General features: G+C 46.1%; 1 protein-coding gene across 1 annotated transcript in view; it reads left to right on the top strand.

Annotated features, from left to right (window-relative positions):
- The window catches only part of PCP4 (Purkinje cell protein 4), a 47,206-nt gene extending 32,151 nt beyond the window's left edge, over positions 1 to 15,055 (top strand). Inside the window, exon 3 of the mRNA XM_066254960.1 lies at positions 14,652 to 15,055. Coding sequence (XP_066111057.1) covers positions 14,652 to 14,779 — 128 coding nt within the window. The 3' untranslated portion in view covers positions 14,780 to 15,055. The remainder of the gene's footprint in view (positions 1 to 14,651) is intronic.
- Positions 15,056 to 19,095: the final 4,040 nt, after the last annotated feature.

The following is a 19,095-nucleotide window of genomic DNA, read 5'->3' as shown; positions in this document are numbered from 1 at the left end:
TCTCACCCACTGGGCAAACCCAACCACAGCCCCAGCACTTGGCCAGGAGAGCGGAGATGGTGGGCAGTGGCTTGGGAAGGGCAGCGTTGAAAATCGCACTGGTTCTTGCCAGTGCCTTTCTCTCCGGGGACCTTGGGGCCAGATCACCCCGGGCCCCTCTCAGCCTTTCTTAATTAAAAATGTAGCCTCTTACGCTATAAGTGATTGCAGCTTTACAAAGACAAAGCAGGAATGATTTTTATACACGAATTCTGGATTGTTTTCAGAAAATTTAAAAAAAAGGGTAAAAGAAAAGCAGTCCATCAATATCACCCTTTCATTTAAACTGTATAGTGTCATTGGTTGGCTTAATATTTTTAAAGAAAGGAAAACTGTCAGAGGTATTCTTGAAAGATGACATATTTGACATTCTTAGACCAATCAGGCTGTCCCTGTATAGGTTAATGCGTGGAGGCAGTCAGCTGAAACCCCCAAGCCCTCTGCAAGGGTCATTCAGGAACAAAAGGGAGGGGCCAAAGACAGGGGTGGGGGTACTTAATAGGAATGTGGCCAGGATGTGAGGGGGTGGGGCACATGCAGAGCTGCACACTCTGCAGGGAAACACCAATGGAGCCGACACCTCATGGGAAATGGATGTAGGTGGGGGTGGTGCAGAGCAGGCACAGTTCCCCCGAGAATCGGGTTTGTCACAGCAGGAGGGAGGTGACAGCAGCTTCCAGGGATCTGAGGCCACCAGGAACCAAATAGGCCTGGAGTATGGCCATGCCCTCTGCAGTGAGCTGGAAGTGGGAGCCACACTCAGCCACTCTGGCCCGGGAAAGGTGGGTGCCTCCGGCGTAGTCTGGGGAGGCTTGAGTGGCGGCTGGCCTGGGGCTTCAGAGTTGATATGGGACGGACGGACGGACGCAGCTTTGAGTTGTCCCCAGCTGACGGGCCAGGTAGGGGATGTAGAAGTTGCTACAATAGGCCTCCAGGCTCCTGAGACATCAGGGACCCAATCTGCTGTCACTGAGGTCCCTCTTGGAGTCCTCAGTTTCAAAACCTTGAGTTAAACATCAAACTTGTGACTGCAACATCAACTGCTTTAAACTATGAGTAAGGACCATCTCTTTCTTTTAATTCAGGGGAATCATTCTCTCGGGCACCTCAGTGAGGGTATCCCCTAAAGAAAGGAGAATCTGAGCCCCTTTAATGTAACTGTACTTTGAATGTTCAGGAAGAAACATGGGTGATCATTACTGTAGGATTGTTGAGTTTAGAATGTAACTATTCATAAACTTTGCTTTTCCCAGCATTAAAGTGAAGTATTTATTATTACGTCTTTTAACAGAAATTGCCCCTGTCATGAGCAAGAAGGCTAATTACTTGTGTATTACTAGATTTAATTTAATAAGATATTTAAAAATTATATTCCCCTTGAGGGTTACCTACGTCCTCCCAATAAATGAACTAAACAGTAGTTGCTTCCTATCTACCCTCTGGGCATCCTTCGGGTTGTGGCCATGGTTGTCCTGTTCCAGCTGCCATGTCCCTTTTTCTTGTTGGGATCTGGAATCAAGTGACCATTGACTGGCTGAAGTAGGTATTGATTTCCACAGACCCAGGTCTGGGCAGGGAAGGGGGAAGGAGGACAGTGATATGGCCACCTTCACAAAATTTACGAGAAGGCACCCTCAGTAATTTATGATTATGCGAGGTGGAAGCCTGCTGCTATTTCTGTGCTCGGCAAGTGGCTTCTTCAATATTTCTAAAGTACGTTTTCTCTATTGTTCCGCTGTCCCTGAGCCTGAAGATAATTGAGAATTGAACGGTACTCTGCATTCATTTAGAAAGCACAGTCCCTGGGATGTCAGGAAGAGGCCTTCATGGTGAGACCCTGCTGTTCCCAAGTCAGCCTCCTCCTCTCACATTAGTTCAGGGACCCAAGTACACCAGGACCCCACTTTACACAGCAGAACTCATGCCCCATGCACAGAGTCACTAACTAGACTGATCACAATGGGACAGTGCTTCTTATGCCTCTGACCTTTTTGAGACTTCATGGCTTTGGGGTTTTAAGGCAAATGAGAGTTGGAGTGGATGTACACTCACCAAAATTCACTTTCCCACCAGTCTGCAGAGAAAGCGTTTTTACAGCGTGCTTTGAGAAGGGGCTGGGTCATCAGAAATGGCCCGTGACAATGCCTGTCATTGATCACAACGCATTTTCCGGCCATGAAAACTAACTGTTCCAGATGTTTGTCCCAGTCAGGTAGTCAATAGTCATTTCCTAGGAATTTCAGAAAAAAATGGAGAAATGTTTAGCATCCAATTTTTGCTGGGTTTAATCATGGATTAGCTGTCTCCACGCTGCCTCCTCTCCAGCCTCATTTTGGCATTTTAGTCGATTGCTTTCAGGATCTTTATTTTTACACCATTCCCCTGGTTGCAGGCCTCTGAGCCCGCTTGGCTGCCCAAGCAAGGGGCCATGTCTGGTTCTGTTTGCTGTGAAGGGTGGGGGAGGGGCAAGTCCCCGGAGTTCCAAGTCCCTGCCGCCCTGCAGTTTGGCCGCTTGTCAGTGGTTTAACCCCAGACTGAATCCTCTCATCTCTTTGGGTCCCCATTCCTCGTTGTGGGGTGCTGTTGTCTTTAGGCTCCTGTCTATTTTGGCACATTATGATTCTGTGGCTATCTGTGTCTCGGGACACTGTAAGACATTTGACTTCTTTTGAGTTTATTTTCTGACGATATTGAGGGAATATGGCTTGAGTCCAAAGGAGAAACCCAATGTTGTTTCTTGGTGGAAGCAGTAGAGGGGAGAGAAGTGACAATGGACAGCATCTGAATGGGATTGTCACCGGCTGTGAACATGTGATAACAAATAATGTAACTATTCCGATGAAATGGGGGGAAATGGGAAAATCCTGTCTTTTATCAGGACAAACTGTACTTCTATGGCAGGCATTTGTTTTGCAATGAGGCATCGCAGACAGTGACTGCCCTCCAGGTGAGGACAAGTGTAGATACTGGTCCATGCATATTACAAGAACACAGAAGAGGTGAGTGGGTCCCACGGCCAAAATGGACACGCCTGGGCACATAAAAATGCTGCTGCCGGCCCTCCTGATACCTCTGAGATTAAACTGTTAGTGCAGTTTTACAACCAGAAGCTATTCCAATTTTCTTTGGTAGCTTTATAGCCCTTTCACTCATGGACCTGGACAATGCCACCTGGTACCACACGTCATTAGACCTGGAGTGATGGTGCCGGGTCCCCTCTCCAGTCCCACGGCGACTGAATTTTGAGTTACAGCTACTTCTCAAAAAGTCTCACTTGCATTTTCTATAAATTCATCCCATTGACACCTTAAATATGGTAATGCACGGCAGAGTTGAACTGTAATTTTGAAATTATGAGCCAGGTTAGTTTGTGCAAAGCTAGAATTGGGTCCTAGAAAGATATTATGAGCTACCTGCAGATAAAATGGTCAGTCTTATTCTGGTCCCTTATCTCACAGTTGAACAAAATCATAAAATCCTTCCAATTACATATGTGGACTGGAGGAGCCCGTTAGGTCACCCTGGCCACTCGCAGCTGGAGAAATATAACCCCTGGTGTACATTTCTTCAGTTCAGCTGAAAATGACTTTAGCAAAAGGTCAGTTGCTACTGCTCTGGGGAATGCTTCTATTCTTTAATAGGCTGATGTTAGATACTTTCCCCTTTAACAATTTATCTAAAAATTTATCTGATTGGTTTCCCCCATCAGTTTTTTTTTTTTTTTTTTTTTTTTTTTTTTTTTTTTTTTTTTACATCAACCTCTATTAATGCTCCCTGGAGCTACAGCAACCAAAGATGGATATTTTATCACTGCTTAAATTTTTTGATCTAGAAAGAAATACATCTACAACCTCTTTTGAATATCATCAAGGGATGATATTCAATGTCAGTCCTTTGAAAAATTGTTTTATTTTTAAACCTATTTCAAAACAGAATAATTTTGGATCATTTTGTCTGACACTGGACATTTCTCTGTTTTTTGGAGTCCTTGAAATGAAAATACTCTGCTTTATTTTTGGTCTGTAGGAACTTCTGGATGTGGGGTGGGGAGCTTGGATGGGTTGTTAAGGTGGGTTCAAATTTAATATAACCTGGTTCTTATTAGAAGAGGTGATTAGGATACAGACACATACAGAGTGATGACCATGTGAGGACACAGGGAGATGACAGCCATCTATGAGTCATAACGAGAAGCCTCCTCAGTGGTGCCCTGCTGACACTTTGATCTTGGGCTTCCCATTCCCAGAACTGTAAGGAAATACATTTCTGTGGTTTAAGCTGCCCAGTTTGTGGCCAATTGTTATAGCAGCTTGAGCAGACTAATACAACTAGGAACCAATTTTGTTTTGCTAATAGAAAAATTATAGAGGCAGGGTGCTGAGGCAGCCATATTGGATCATAATTTGGAGGTCTAACAACAGGGATAAAAAACACATTTATATAGCCATTGTCTTTTTTTGATTGTTGTTGTTCCCTCAACGAATGTGGGGAAAAGTCTGATCTTATCAGTGATCATTCTTTTCCATGGATTCATTTGATGATCTACATACCACAGCTGAGGAGTCACTTTGTAAAAGCAAGGTGCATCTGGGTAGGGACTAGAGAAATGGAATAACAGGAAGCAGAGGACCCCGAGGAGCTGGGAGCGAGCTGTTGCCTTCGGCCTGCCAAATCAGGCTTTGCTTTAACCAAAGCCCAGTGTGCGAACAGAGATGAGACAGTGGGGGTCAGAGCACCTCTATTTTAGGGCAGAAGTGAATTTCATTCTCTTGGAAAAAACTGCGAGTACTAGAGAAGGTGAACTTGGTGAATGGAAAGTTAGCAGAAATGGGAGTTGCTTTTTTTTTTTTTTTGTATTTTTCTGAAGCTGGAAACGGGGAGAGACAGCCAGACAGACTCCCGCATGTGCCCGACCGGGATCCACCCGGCACGCCCACCAGGGGCGACGCTCTGCCCACCAGGGGGCGACGCTCTGCCCCTCCGGGGCGTCGCTCTGTCGCGACCAGAGCCACTCTAGTGCCTGGGGCAGAGGCCAAGGAGCCATCCCCAGCGCCCGGGCCATCCTTGCTCCAATGGAGCCTTGGCTGTGGGAGGGGAAGAGAGAGACAGAGAGGAAGGAGGGGGGTGGGGTGGAGAAGCAAATGGGCGCTTCTCCTATGTGCCCTGGCCGGGAATCGAACCCGGGTCCCCCGCACGCCAGGCCGACGCTCTACCGCTGAGCAAACCGGCCAGGGCCAGGAGTTGCATTTTGATTTGGTGTGAGAACACTTTAGATGCAAAAAGCCCCTTGCCTGCTGCTGCTAATGCCTGACCCTGCTCGTTAATCTCTGCTGCTCAGTAAAGACCTGGAAAATTGCAATTCTTCACACCAGCAGTCCTGTCCAATAAACCCCGAACCAGTGGGCAGGAATGAGGAGTGGCTGGGAGCTGGAGCTCCCGGACTGCTTGCTGACTCCCACTTGCTGCCCCGCGATGGAGAGACTGTCTGAACCCAGGAACCACTGGCCCAGATACCATGTCCCCTTCAGCTTCATTTCCTGACTCTTAAAGGAATGTATTGTTTTTTTTCCTGCTGGCATTTCATAACATGGATGCTCTATGCCAGCTTTGCTAGATACTGGAAATATATATTTATTTTTTTTCATTTTTTTTCCTTGGGCAGGATTGACCTTTTCTCTAACACTAGATGCCTTGTTCTCTGAGCATATTTTGATCCAATTTGAGGCTTAAGGTATAAAAATTCTAATCTTTACTCGATTTTCTTACTTGTCTCTGTGTTTCTTGTCCTGAAGGCTCGGGTTTGGGTCTTTGAGGAGGAAGTCACACCGGCTCTCCTCAGCCGTAGGTGGCCCTGGTGCAGGAGAGTGTGGACACCCTGCTAAGAGGCCGGGAGGCAAGCACTGTGTCAGTTACCTTAAGTCTATGCAGCACAGCACAACTGACAACAGTTCATGCTTTCTAAGTGAGTGTTACACTTTGAAAGAAGGTAGGGCATTCTGAGAACCTTGGCACTCTAATACCCCATTTGCAAGGTGTACTTAAGTTAAATGACTATTATTTCTTTATGGCATGCTAAACGGTAGGTCCTTTTATAGTACACTCTGTGCTGCACCTCCTAATCAGGCGGACTCCCACTCAGGACAATTATATCCCAATTTACTGCTTATGCACAAATTTCTGATCTACAAGATTAGACCTTAGGAGGTAATTTGTTTCCATAAAATATCTCTTAAAATATGGAGAGTTATAAGTACGTAAATGGAACATTTATCACTCTCTGTGTGTGTATGTGTGCGTGCAAGCCCTGTGTTCATGGCTTATTGCTCTAGGCATTGACTTTACATTATCATAAACTCAGAAATGTATTTATCTGAGTTCCTTCAATCAAGTGTGGAGGTTAATATAATAGATTTTGGAATGGTATGAGTTTCAAACTTTTTTTAAAATCTTATCTTGGGCTGTTCAGGATCCATAAGTATTTCTGTTTTGCCCTGGATGACTGCATGTCTGTTAATTTCTAAAAGAATTTATGTTAACTACTTGAAATCTGTCACTTAGATTATGAATACATAAATCAAGAATAATTTTTCGAAAAGTGAAGACTGATTTTTCAAAGTGTTGTTTCTTGTCGACGATAGGCTCCTGGTTCCCTTCCCTCCTCGGCAGATGGGCAAGCTTTGGGGACAGGTGTCCTCTTTCCCCACACCTTACCTGACTCCCTTAACACGTGCTCTCCCTCTTACCACTCTGCTTTATTTCTGAGATTTCTTTACTCATTTGTGCTTGTTCCTTTTTATTTTCCATTCTCCCTAGGAGAGCAGGGGCTTGGCCTGGCTCTCTGCCCTCCTCTAACCCCTAGCATGGTAGTGGGCCCTTAGTAGGCATTCTAGACCATTGACTAAATGACAGAATTTGGTATCAATTCTCCTGGAACCCCTGGTGAACAAGCCGATTTGGCAAACTAGTTGACTAGTGTTTAGATTTGGATCAGTTATGAGCTCCCCTCCCCCCAGCAATATTAACTGGTCCATACGGAAGGCTGAAATCTTGGCCTATGTCTAAGGAGCTGGAAGTAACAAGATTTGGAACAAGACCTGGATCATGAATCAGTTCTTGGCCAGCACTCACCAGGGGATTTTGGGTGACCTATGTTGTCATCTCTATACCTTTCTAAAAGGGGGACCATGGACAGTCCCTGCTCTCATAAATAATTGCAGAACCTAAACAAGGCAAAGAGTACAAACTATTTTAATATCTACATATCCCCAGAGTTAGATAAGGTGCTGTTACATGCCCCCCAACATTCATAGGCCAAATCCCTGACCCACTGTCCCTCAGAATGTGGCTGTATTTGGAGAAGGGGCCTTTAAAGAGGTGATTCAGTTAAAATGAGGTCATTAGGGTGGGTCCTCATCTAATCTGACTTATAAGAAGATGAAAAGACACCAGACCATGAGAAGGCAAAGCAAGAAGATGGTTGTCTGAAAGCCAAGAAAAGAGACCTCAGTAAAAACCAAACCTGTCCATGTTGCTCTTGGACTTCCAGACTCCAGACAGTAAGAGATTAACTGTCTGTTGTTTAAGCCCCCACTCTGAGGTACTTTGTAATGGCAGCCCTGCAGTTGGACACAGCTTCTGGGTAAGAACAGGTTGATGAGTACCGGGCTGGTGTGATGACCACTACTCCAGCATCAGACCCCATGTTTATGGGAATAGATGCACGCAAATGGTATTTGAGTAGGGTAAACCATTCCCATCCAATGGGCTTTCCAGACAGTGGCAGAGACTCACAATGTTCATTTGCGGCTGTCTTCGGTTGGTAGTAGCTCCTTCCTTTATAGTTATAACCCTCTGTTTTCCATTGGCCATGAAACCTGTAAAAGAAAATCCACTGTTGTCTATGAGGGTGGGTGGATTTCATGCTCAATAAAGAGTGGCTGTTATTACAACAACATCTTCAGGAAGGACTACCTGAATGTAATAAGATCCAAAATAACAGGGCCCCTCCCCCTGTCTCAGTTTCTGCAAGGAAAAGACAATGTTTCAGGAAAAGAGCCTAAGAAATATCTACAGTAAATCTGAACAAGACTGGCTCCCTTCCTGGATGGAAGGTCATGGCAGAGCCGAATTATGAGATGTCCTGAGCCTCAGGGACATCATTTCTCCATTATGCCAGGGTCCTTGGCAGAGCCCTGTGTTGTATGCTGGCTGTTAAATGACGGTTTTGGCCAGGGAGAGAAATCTAATTACTTGGGACCATTTTGCAACTGTGCTCTTTGTTCTGAGAGAGAGGAAGAAGCAGGGAGAGAAGATAGAGGACACACGAAGAGGTGGTTAGTGGATAGGTGGATAATGTCAGCTGTCTAGCCTGATAGATTTTCATTCTCAATTCCTCAGACTGCCCCCTAACTTTGAGAACAGGTATGCCAGGGGACATGCCTGGCAAGGTTTGGGTGAGCTCCGAAAGGCTGCTGGCAGGTCCTGCCCCTCCATCCATGCCTTGGAGAACACAGGGTATTGTGGACATGGGGTCCTTCTCACACCTGAGCTGTGAAGCCAGGAAGTCAGGTATGCTCTTTCTCCCAGGGAGGTGGCAATCACTCTCTGGTTATAGTTAGCCATCTCATTGGTGTGAAGAATCTCTTGACCATTATCTTGGTCAGCTTCAGAATTTCTTCACGGAAGAACACACAGAAATGGCAAAATTCCAGAACCCCAGACAGAAAGCAATAATAGTGACCATGTGTAACTGCACAGCATACAAAGTGTTCTGGTGAAATAACTGCTCATTTGCTCAGACTGACAAAAAGCCATTGATGGGAACAGGTGCCTATACATTTGCCCTCTTTAGGCAGTGGAACCCCAACTAGAAATATCAGCTAGAGCCCACACAGGCCTCTGATGAAGCCACAGGAGAAGGAGGAGGACAGAGCTGCACAGCCACCTGGAAATGACTGTGGCACGTGTTCTCCACACTGCCACTGAGTCTACTGCCCCCCCCAGAAGCTGCGCAGAGGCCCCAGGTACACTCAGGACTTGCCAGCTACAGAGACTGAGACCCTGTTGTGCATGTCCCAAGCGTATATTCCCAGTACCTGCCATGGGCCTTTAGTATAACGTTCATGTATAATCTCTATGCTTTGTGCTCCTGGGCAGGGACCATCCCATTACAGTCCTATGAATGGCCTTGACCTCCTGAGAGGCTGGGGAGGGTCTGATACCAGGCTTCAGCTATATTTGAGGGCTGTATGAATGGCTCTGCTAGAAAGACTGCCTCTGCCTTGCATTAGGACCCCAGCTTCTGCGAGTCTTACCACTGAGCAGACTCAGGGCCGCAGGGCTGGGAGGCCAGGTAACAGTCACAGCTGCCTCACCTGCTTGGCAGCTCCTGAATGTCCTGCCCAGCATCATTCTTCCTGATGTTTGATTTACAAATGGCCTCGATCTGCTCATGACATTGGTGCCTAGGTGGATCAGGCTTTTAAGAAAGCATTTCTCCATTTTGGAGATGAACAAATTGAGACCCAGAGAAACTATGCACCTTTCTTCACAGAGAGTCAGAGACAACCCCAAATCTGCTCCCTGGACCCAAATGCCCTGTTCCTGCTTGCTGCCTCATCGGGAGAGGGGTGTGTTTGGGGGGGGGGTCTTTGGGTCAGAAGGAAGTCAGCCTCATTTCCCAGGTGGCCTAAGGGCACTGTCTGGTGCCAGGCCTGCCTGTCCTTTACTCCCTGGCCAGGTGCTGGGGGCAGACGCTGATCTTCACGGAGGGGATGGAAAGCCCAGCCAGAGCTCCCCACCACGAGAACCCACATTAGTGGGGGTTTCTCAGCGGCTATATATGTAAAAGTGCCCACCTGTGGACACCTATGTCCCCCTGCTATTCAGTGTGGCCACATTTTCCATCTAAGAGAGAAACTTCTGGTCATCTTCACCATGTTGTCTGTGGATGGTACCCCTCGGCTGACCCCAAGGAGGCTCTGACATGGCACCTCCCAGCCTCCTCCTCTAGCGGCCCGGTGCTGGCAGTGGGGTGACCCTTCCACAGGAAGCTGAAATGGTCACCTCTGTGGGTGACTGGCAAGAGTTAGTCCCCCAGATAAAGGCACGCCCCAAACGGCTGCCTAGTATATTCACTAATGCACTCAACTGTTACTAACTGAACACTTAGCCCAGGCGTGGCCAACAGTTTTTGCCCCCAGGCCAGATTAGAAAGAAAACTTTTTTCACAGACCAGACAAAATATTAAAATTAAAAAATGTTAAATACAAAAACGATTCATTTAAGTAAACAAAATTTTATTATGTAATTTGTTTATGAATAAATGTAAGTAATTTAGTACAACAAATTAACAAAAAAACTAATGTGACATGTTGAAGCACTTTGCATCACCTATTATTTTTTTAATATCTGGCTCTATACTTGTAGTAGCTGTTCTTAACACAGCCTCCGAATGTAAATCATTCAATCTTAATCTTGCTGTACTTTTATTTAGATTCATTAAAGAAAAATTTTGTTCACACATATAAGTTGAGCTGAAGATTATTAAATATTCTTTGGCAAGGTTTTTTAAATTTCCATATTTTCCATTATTTAATTGCTTATAAAAATTGCACAGATAAGTACAAAAGTTGTAAATCTTTATAATGGAATTTTTTTTTAAAAAATAAAGAAGTATTGCAAATCCATTTGACCAATTATTGGAAGTTAACCCTAGATTAGTCACACTTGGAATTCTTTTCCACATATCAGTATCTTCTTAAATATCTCGATTTCCAATAATCAAAGACGCTTTCGCATCTGAGTAGCTGAGATTTTAACTTTCATTGTTGTACAATGGTTAGATATCGTAGTTTATGTATAACAATTTAAAAGTACCACTTATTTCATTTCCACAGTGAGTCATGTGGAGAATATTAAAAATTTAATCGTGGGCCGCATAAACTCATTACGTGGGCCGGATCCAGCCCGTGGGCCGTATGTTGGCCATGCCCGACTAGTGTGTGCCGGGCCCTGTGTGAGCTGCTGGAACAAAGCATGTGATGTCTGCTGCTTATGGAGCTCACTCTGTGGTGGGGTGACAGACCATGGACCGGGGAGCAGAGGAAGTCCTGTGAGGTAGCAGTGGCCCCATGAAGAACAGTAATGTGGGGTGAGGGTATGGGATACGCCACAAAGAGCACACCCTCCCAGTGCCCTTCCTGTTCCCAGCAGACATGGCCAAGGCTTCAGCACAGAAAGGGTACCTGGTGCTGTTGGTGGGTACCCAGCCTCCATCCTGGAGAAATTGTAGGGAAGGGAGGCTCTCAGAGGGCCAGCCTGAACCTCACTGCTGTTGTCATTACCAAGGTCACAGAAGGGGAGCCTCGGCAAGCAACTCAATGACTCAAATTTGTGCAGAGACTGAGGCCCTGCAGAGTGGCTCTGAGGGCTGCAACCTGGCTGCTGTCCCTCCAGATCCCATCCTTCGTCGTCCCTGCGCTCCTGCTGAGTCTGGGCACTCAGAACTGTGCATTTTCACCTCCCGGACCCCTGTGCCACTGCATCTAATTAGCTGTGCCTTCTCTGCCAACATCTATGTCCCCGTCCTCTGCATTATATGTCCTGGGCCAGCTCAGAGGAGAGAGGGACAGTGCAGACCTTCTCCAGGGGAGGCTCGGCTACAAAGTAAATGGAAAGGAATGATTCCCGAAATATTAGTCGTTTGTTTTTTAAATGCTGTAAATATTTTTCTGACCAGGGAGGAATCTATAAATCACTTTTTGCTGAAAGATATTCATTTAAGATATAATTGTGAAATTCATTTTTACGGCCTGTCTTTACTGTCTCATTATATAGTCTCTAAATATACATAATTTTCTGTGTCTTCATTGATCATTTGTTGAAAAATGTTGCTTTTGGGTTTTTTTTTGTTATAATAAAAAGAAAAAGATGAATCCAGCCCTTCAAAAACTTCATGTTCCAGCAATATTTTAGATCTAAAAGGGAAATCTTCCATTTCTTTCTGAACCAGAGCTAATGTGTTCCTTTTGCGACCGTGATACGGTAGTCGCAAAGGTTCCTTTGGGAAGAGGACTGGGGACTCTGCATCATCTTGTGAAAGTGACAGTTCCTAGTGTGAAGGTGCTACGTACACAGGTGTTGTTGGTGCCAAAGGGCTGGCTGCTGTGATCGCGTGGGCTGCAGCCATGCACACTTCAGCTTTGCTGATGCTCCCTCCTTGGGCTCTGCTCCTGTGATAATGTTCATGAAGCATCTTGCAGCATTGACCTGAACCTCAGGAAACTCCAGCCTGTCCCAAGGGCCCTACCCTTAGGAGAGCCCACAAAGAAAGGGCTGATAAGGTGTAGATCAAAGTATGAATGGCTCTGTGGACAAAGCCCACAGGGGGTGAGGATGACAGAGATGCAGAGACCCGACTCTGGGGACCAGGTTCAGTGATGAAAATCCAATTTATTCAGGAAGTAAGCTAGCTTATATACACAGGTTCAGCCTATAGGGTGTTACAGCGTGTCCTTCACAGCCAATGGCTGAAAAGGTCAGGGAGCTGCCTGGTTGGTGCTGAGTTACTCCTTACAGCAGGCGAGCTCCCACCTAGGTGTGCCTAGGAGGGTTTCAGGTGCTGGAGTGTTCTCACAGCAGAGCATCAGCCACAGCTGCTAGGAATGTGCTCTGCGCTCTACCTACATGGCTCCCTGATGCAGGAGATGATCCCACACATCACCTGAGTGCTTGTGGGTTAAAACAGATGCACTCTCCAAAGAGTCCCTGGCCACCAATACACTTAAAATCTCTGCTTTGATGGGCATTGGCAGCAAATCTGGGATAGAGGAAAACAATTCTACTGATTTAGGTCATGAAGCGATCAGTCGGTGAGGCTTAATAAGCCGGCGTCATCTCCTCCCAGATGAAGGTGTGATTGCACAGCTCCAGGGGGGACCTGCTGAGTCTCTAGGAGAACTGAGAGGAGCTGTTCTGGGATCTGCAGAGGCAGAGTCAGACAACCAGATGCCTCTGAAATAAGGGCCTAGACACGTGTATAAAATAAATAGATGGGTAAGAATCGCAATCTATCTACCCATCTATCTTCTATCTATCTATCTATCTATCTATCTATCTATCTATCTATCTATCTATCATCTATCTATCTATCTAATCATCTATCATCTATCTATCTAATCTATCTGAGACAGACACAGTGCAGAGCAAGCAGGAGAGAACAACCTGCCTCACTTCCCAGGAACCCCAGTGTCCTCCACCCTCAGTGCTGCTCCTTCAGCGGCATTATCATTCCAAGTCACTGCGACGGGAAATGAATGGACCACATGTAGGCTAAATGATGCCCTCAGGCTGCCTGGTGACAAAGTCAGGAGGAGAGTCCTGTCCCTGTTCCCGCTATCCTGCCTCAATGTCCCCAGTTCTCCTGTCCCCAACCTGGATGTACTCCTCACACCACCAGGCTCCAGGGGCAAACACAGATGGCAGTGAGGCCCAGGTGCCATGTTGGCTGGGTGTTGTCTCCAACTGTACCTTGAGGTCCTTATCTGTGCCTCCAGGTCCTTATCTGTCACTTCAGCTATAGAAAAAGTAGATGGATCTCAATTCAGACTGCATCTGAGAGACACTTGAGAGCCTTTTAGAAAAGTGGGCTATCGGGCCCCACCGTCAGTGACATAGACCTTCTGACTTGGTCTTGCTCCCAGGAGCCCTCCCCCTGTGGCTGTGCAAAAGAGGGAGCCCTGAGTTGGGGAGGGCCCCTTGTCTATATTTAAAAATACAAAGATGCCTTTGACTCTGATGATTAGCTTTCACTGGACTGAGGGGTTTTAGAGACTCTTTCCTTTTGTGACTGGTGCATTTTATTTCTTCGTTTTTAGTATTTGGTAAGAAGTTGGCCAATGCTCAGTAAGGTATGCAGCACAGAGGGACATCAGCTGATGTTTTAACTTGCATTTGGCTTGTATTGTGTTTTCAAACATCATTATTCTGTGAATTAGTTAAATCTTTCTGCCTTAGCAAACAAATTGCTAAGCCTGCCTTGCTGGAACAAAATGTTAAGACTTATGAAAGTTCAACCTAATTGTGAAGGTCAAATGGTGTCATTCATTTTTGAGAGTATAGAAACAAGCATCTTAATTCAATAGGCAGACCTCATTGACCGTAGATGTTTATATGGAAACTCAGTGATGTTAATGCAGAGCTGTTGTGAATATCAGCTGCCCTGGGGTCTATACCTGCAAAACTATTTTCACTGCATCTACATGGAATACCAGGAGAAAGTAATGGCACCACTGATATGCTTAACATTGTGTATAAAATATGAACATGAGAAGCAGAAAAACCTGTACAGAAAATGTCTGAGATGTTGAGACTGTGTCCTTGAGTTTCGTTGTCCCTTGCAGGTGTAGTGCTCAGGCGGCCAGAGTTGGCTGATTCGGATGAGGGTCAGGACACATACCACTGGGTTTAGTGTGTGAATGAGGTCTTGTGGGGTGGGGGGTGGCATGTGCCTTGTGGTGGACAGGTGGCCGTGCTCATCTAGAGCTGCTCTCTGCCTCCCTGCTTGCTTTCAGCCCAGTGATTGCCTTATGTCTCTGTTTTTCTTGTTACAGATGGGCAGAAGAAAGTTCAAGAAGAGTTTGACATCGACATGGATGCACCAGAGACAGAACGTGCGGCCGTGGCCATTCAGTCTCAGTTCAGAAAATTCCAGAAGAAAAAAGCTGGGTCCCAGTCCTAGCAGGAGAGCCCCTTCCTAGTCTGCCAGAAGACACCAACTTCAACCATCATCTGTCAAAAAATTAAAGAAAACGCCGTAGAGAGAAAAAAATAATCTGCATACAACACACATACAGCAGTCCCACCATGCATGTACAGAGACCCCGACACTTGTACCCTGTAGGAAGGCGTAGATAATGTGATTGTGAGTGGCTTTATCTCTGTGTTCATCTCCGGTCTCATTCCTCCTGCTACTCCTTTCCTTGATGTTGTAATAAAATGGAGTTAAGATGCGTGATTCAAGTGTCTGACTCTGTCTCTCCCTTTACATTGACCCAGGATACTCCCGTTGTTAAAGAACTGCAAACCAGGTGTCTGTTTTCCCCGCCCCTTAAGGCTAGAGCTGAAACACAGTGCCATTGTTAGGAGCTATTCTGCTGAGGACGAGAGACCCACTCACAGCCTGCCTGCCTCATCTGGAGAGTCCTAACCGCCGACTGGGCGATCACAATACATTTCCTTCTTATTATGGGAGTAGAGCTCTGTATTCCAGGGTGCCAAAGGTTCAGAAGTTTCACTGGGGTTTTTGACTCACCCAGGAGAATTAGAAGGGGGAGGGTGACACATCTGCATTTGGCACATGTCAATCAGGTTAGTCCAGCAGGTGCATCTCTAAACAGGATGCCCCACCAATGAGGACCATTCTACCACTTACCTGCAGAGCCCTGCACTTGCAGGGTGCCAGGGGAAGGTGGTGCTCTCGTTTCTCCCACTTCCCGAGCTCCTCACACTGTGATTTGCTACCTGTTAAAATTATTTGCCACAACCTGCAATTTGGAGAAGCTGTCTGGCTCTCTCCCACACTGTCTCTTCCGCTGTGAGCTTCACAGGTAAGTGGCATCACACACCTCACCTCAAAGGGCTCTGCAGGCAGCCAGGAATGGTCCCTCATGTAGGGAGGATGGAGTCAAAAGCCAGGGGGTTGGTGTGTCCCTGCCTTGGGGCCCCAGGTGGCAGAATCATCCAGCTCCTATATCTAGCTGTTGCTTGAGCCTCCTCTCATGAGGACCTACGTGGGAAGTGCATCATTGCATCTTGTCCTCAGCACCTTGAGGGGCTCTGTGACAACAAAATATACCTCTGTGGTCATCTGATTTGTTTTTGCCAGCTCCTTAACCAAGGATCCAGATGGAGTGTGAAAAATGGTGGAAATGGGAGGGACAGTGCTGTGTACGTGGGGGTGGGGTGGTACATGGCGGAAGCAGTGAGCATGCGAGGTGATGACGGGAGTGGAGGCTGCTCCTCTGGCAACCTGTTTGCCATCTCGAGGGTACAGATGGAGAAAAACGGGAATGCTTAGGGGGATTGAGTGTCTTGAAAACTCCATCTGAAAATATGTTTATTGTTTAGTGTAAGGAGATTTCTCCTGAACAATTCTCTGTCGGGGACAGGGGTTGTATGGGGGCAGAAACTCTGGACCCCTATGATGGGTTTCTAATTAGAGAAACACTAAATAGAATTACTTTGGCACTAGGGACCAGGTAAGGCTCCCTGGAGCATCTGCTGGCCTGCGGTCCCCACTAAAAGGAGGACAGCAGGTTGAGGGGACACCTCATAGAAAGCTACCTGAGATGGAGGGAGTACAAATGCCACATAAATTAGAAGAGCTGTGATGGACTCTCCTTTGGAGTGCCCTAAAGTACCAGGGGAAAGGAAGCTGGGAACAAAACAAGTGCTTACATAATTCAGATGAATTCCCTCTGCAACCAGTGTACCCAGCATCCCCATTGTTTCTTCATCCTCTGAATACTTCACAGACAGAAAGCTAGGCCCCCTTTAGTGGGTGTTTCTGGATCCGATGGTCAGGTCTCCTGCTCTGACCCATCTGGAAGCAGGTCTGATTTTACAGTGAAGTTGCTCCCCCTAGAGGGGACTGTCCATGCAATCCTAGGGAGTGGTTCTCCAGTGTTCCTGAGGGACAGGCTGCGTTCCCTCAGCAGTAATGGCCCATTGGTGCAGAAGGAGAGTGGGGTGAGGGCTCTGATGGTGGGAGGGGCCTTCAATGCCCTGATATACCTCCCTTGTTTTGATCACAGGACAGGTGTACGTCTTACTTCCTATGAGCCACAGGGGTGAATTTAATTTTTCTCTTCTCAGCTGGATTCATGAGAATGTAAAACTCCAGCTAACAGCAAAGGGAAGACTTTACCTGTGCCTCCTCTGCCTGGGCATTGGGTGTGTTGAATCTATGGCCTTGTAGAGCTTGAAGAAAGAGGAGTGGCTTAGGCTCCAGGCTTTGGAGGGTCCTCCTGTTCCCGTGGCCTGCAGTGTTCATCCCAGAAGGAAGGAGGGAATGTCCTCAGGGTGCGCCTGAGCAAGCTGGGACATCACTATTTCAGTGTCATTTCGTGCATATGTATTGAACTCCTACTATGCGTATGTACTTAGTGCTGTGACCATCCCTCATCAAGGTGCTGGCAGGCTGGTGAGGAAGAGGCCCAGATAAACAGATATAAATATGGGGAGGTTCATGCTGCTGCAGAACAGAGGATAGGCAGCTCAGCCAGGCTCAGCCAGGTTTGGAAAACCAACCAGTCTTCCTGGGAAACTGCCACCCTCCACAATCGATTGGAAAGATGACAGGAGTTACTGGGTAAATAGAGGTGGGTGGCTGGTTAGTGGAGAAGTGTCTGGGTAAGGCCCGGGAGCAGGAGGTACTCAGTCTTGTAGACTCAGAGGCACAATTTATTAAAACATTCTTGCTTGGGGGACATGGCCCTTCAACCGCAACTTGGGTTGGGAGAACCCCAACACTTGAGACTTAGAACTGAAATCATCTTTGACTTATTGGTCAGCAACCAAGAGACCACAGAGAAGTTACCCATTTTGAGAAGCTGGTTTCCTTATCATCAAGGTGATGATAAAATCTACTTGTCAAGGTGGATAGAAAAATGTGAGAAATTAAAATGAGATTAAATAGCTGGGTGCCTGGCTCAGTGCAGGTATCTAATAAGTGAAAGCCATTAGTAATGGTAGACCTGTGTTATAGTGCATCATTGCCTCTTTCCCTGACTCATCCTGGCCCAGAGTTCTGTGGGGCTCTGCTTTTCTTGGCTGCAGCCTGCTGGGGCAGTGGTGGAAACCTGACCCAATGGGTGAGCTCAGTCAATCAGAATCCTTCTCTTGGGAGTCTGAACTGAGGGTCATGGGAAATGAGCCAGTTAATGGCAAGAAGTTGTTGAATTGGGGCTAGGGCTGGTACTGTGGTAAGTTAAACCTGCAAAACAATCTGACCAGTGGTAGTGCAGTGGATAAAGTCTTGACCTGGAATGCTGAGGTTTGAAACCTGGGCTTGCCTGGTTGAGGCACATACCGGAAGCAACTACAAGCTGATGCTTTCCTCTCCTCCAGCCCCACCCCCGCTGCTTCTCTCTCTCTCTCTCTCCTCTCTCTAAAAAAAAAAATCAATATATTTTTTTAAATCTTGAAAAAATAAAAAAAGCAAAACAAACATTTATTTATTTGTTTGTTTGTTAGTTTATTTTACAGGAAGCTGCATGAGCCCATTTGGAGAGAGATACAGAGAGATGTATGAGAGGATCTGAACTCCAATATATATGGGCCCATGAGAGAGAGAGTAGCTGAGGTTGAGTTAGTTGTTTGGGTGCAATGAGCAGAAACCCACTCACATGATTGAAAAAGAGAGAATTATTCAGGTCTCATAGATATCCAAGAATAATACACCGGAGATACTCCAAAGGAACAGAATACCACGGGCAGGCAGAATTACACTAAATTTATACATAAATTGAAGCACAATAGAGAAAGAATTGATGTCTTTTTATTATTGTCTTTATAGCATTTTACAATATTATAATTTTCTGCATATAGGTCTGTTTGCTCTATTTCTAAGTATTTCAGGGTTTTACTGTCCTTCTAAATAAAAATTTTCCCCAGAGCAGAGTCTAGTTAGTTTTGTTGTTATCTAGGAAAACTACTACTGATATCTGTATATTTAACCCCATAAGTACTCAGGCTACTAAACTACAGACTTCCTGATAAGTATTTGGTAGATTCTTTAGGATTCCCAGGTTGGAAGTCCTATCATCTGCAAATAAGAATAATTTTGTCTCTTCTTTTCCACTATTTTTAGCTTTTTTGTTGTGGTTGTTCTTATCATGTTTTTCATATAGTCTATCCCTGTGTTCAGAGGAAGGTTTAGGGATTATTTCAGTCCCCAGTGACAGTGGTGGACCATCTCCTGAAGTGGTCTTTTCATGGGCTACCACTTTGGGTTGAATGATTTTAACTTCAGAGGGTCTTCTATTCTCAAGTCTT

The sequence above is a fragment of the Saccopteryx bilineata genome, chromosome 2 (genome assembly GCF_036850765.1).
Source record: "Saccopteryx bilineata isolate mSacBil1 chromosome 2, mSacBil1_pri_phased_curated, whole genome shotgun sequence".
NCBI classification, from domain to species: Eukaryota; Metazoa; Chordata; class Mammalia; order Chiroptera; family Emballonuridae; genus Saccopteryx; species Saccopteryx bilineata.
The sequence above is the reverse complement of the archived record's forward strand: the minus strand, read 5'-3'. Positions and strand labels throughout refer to the sequence as shown.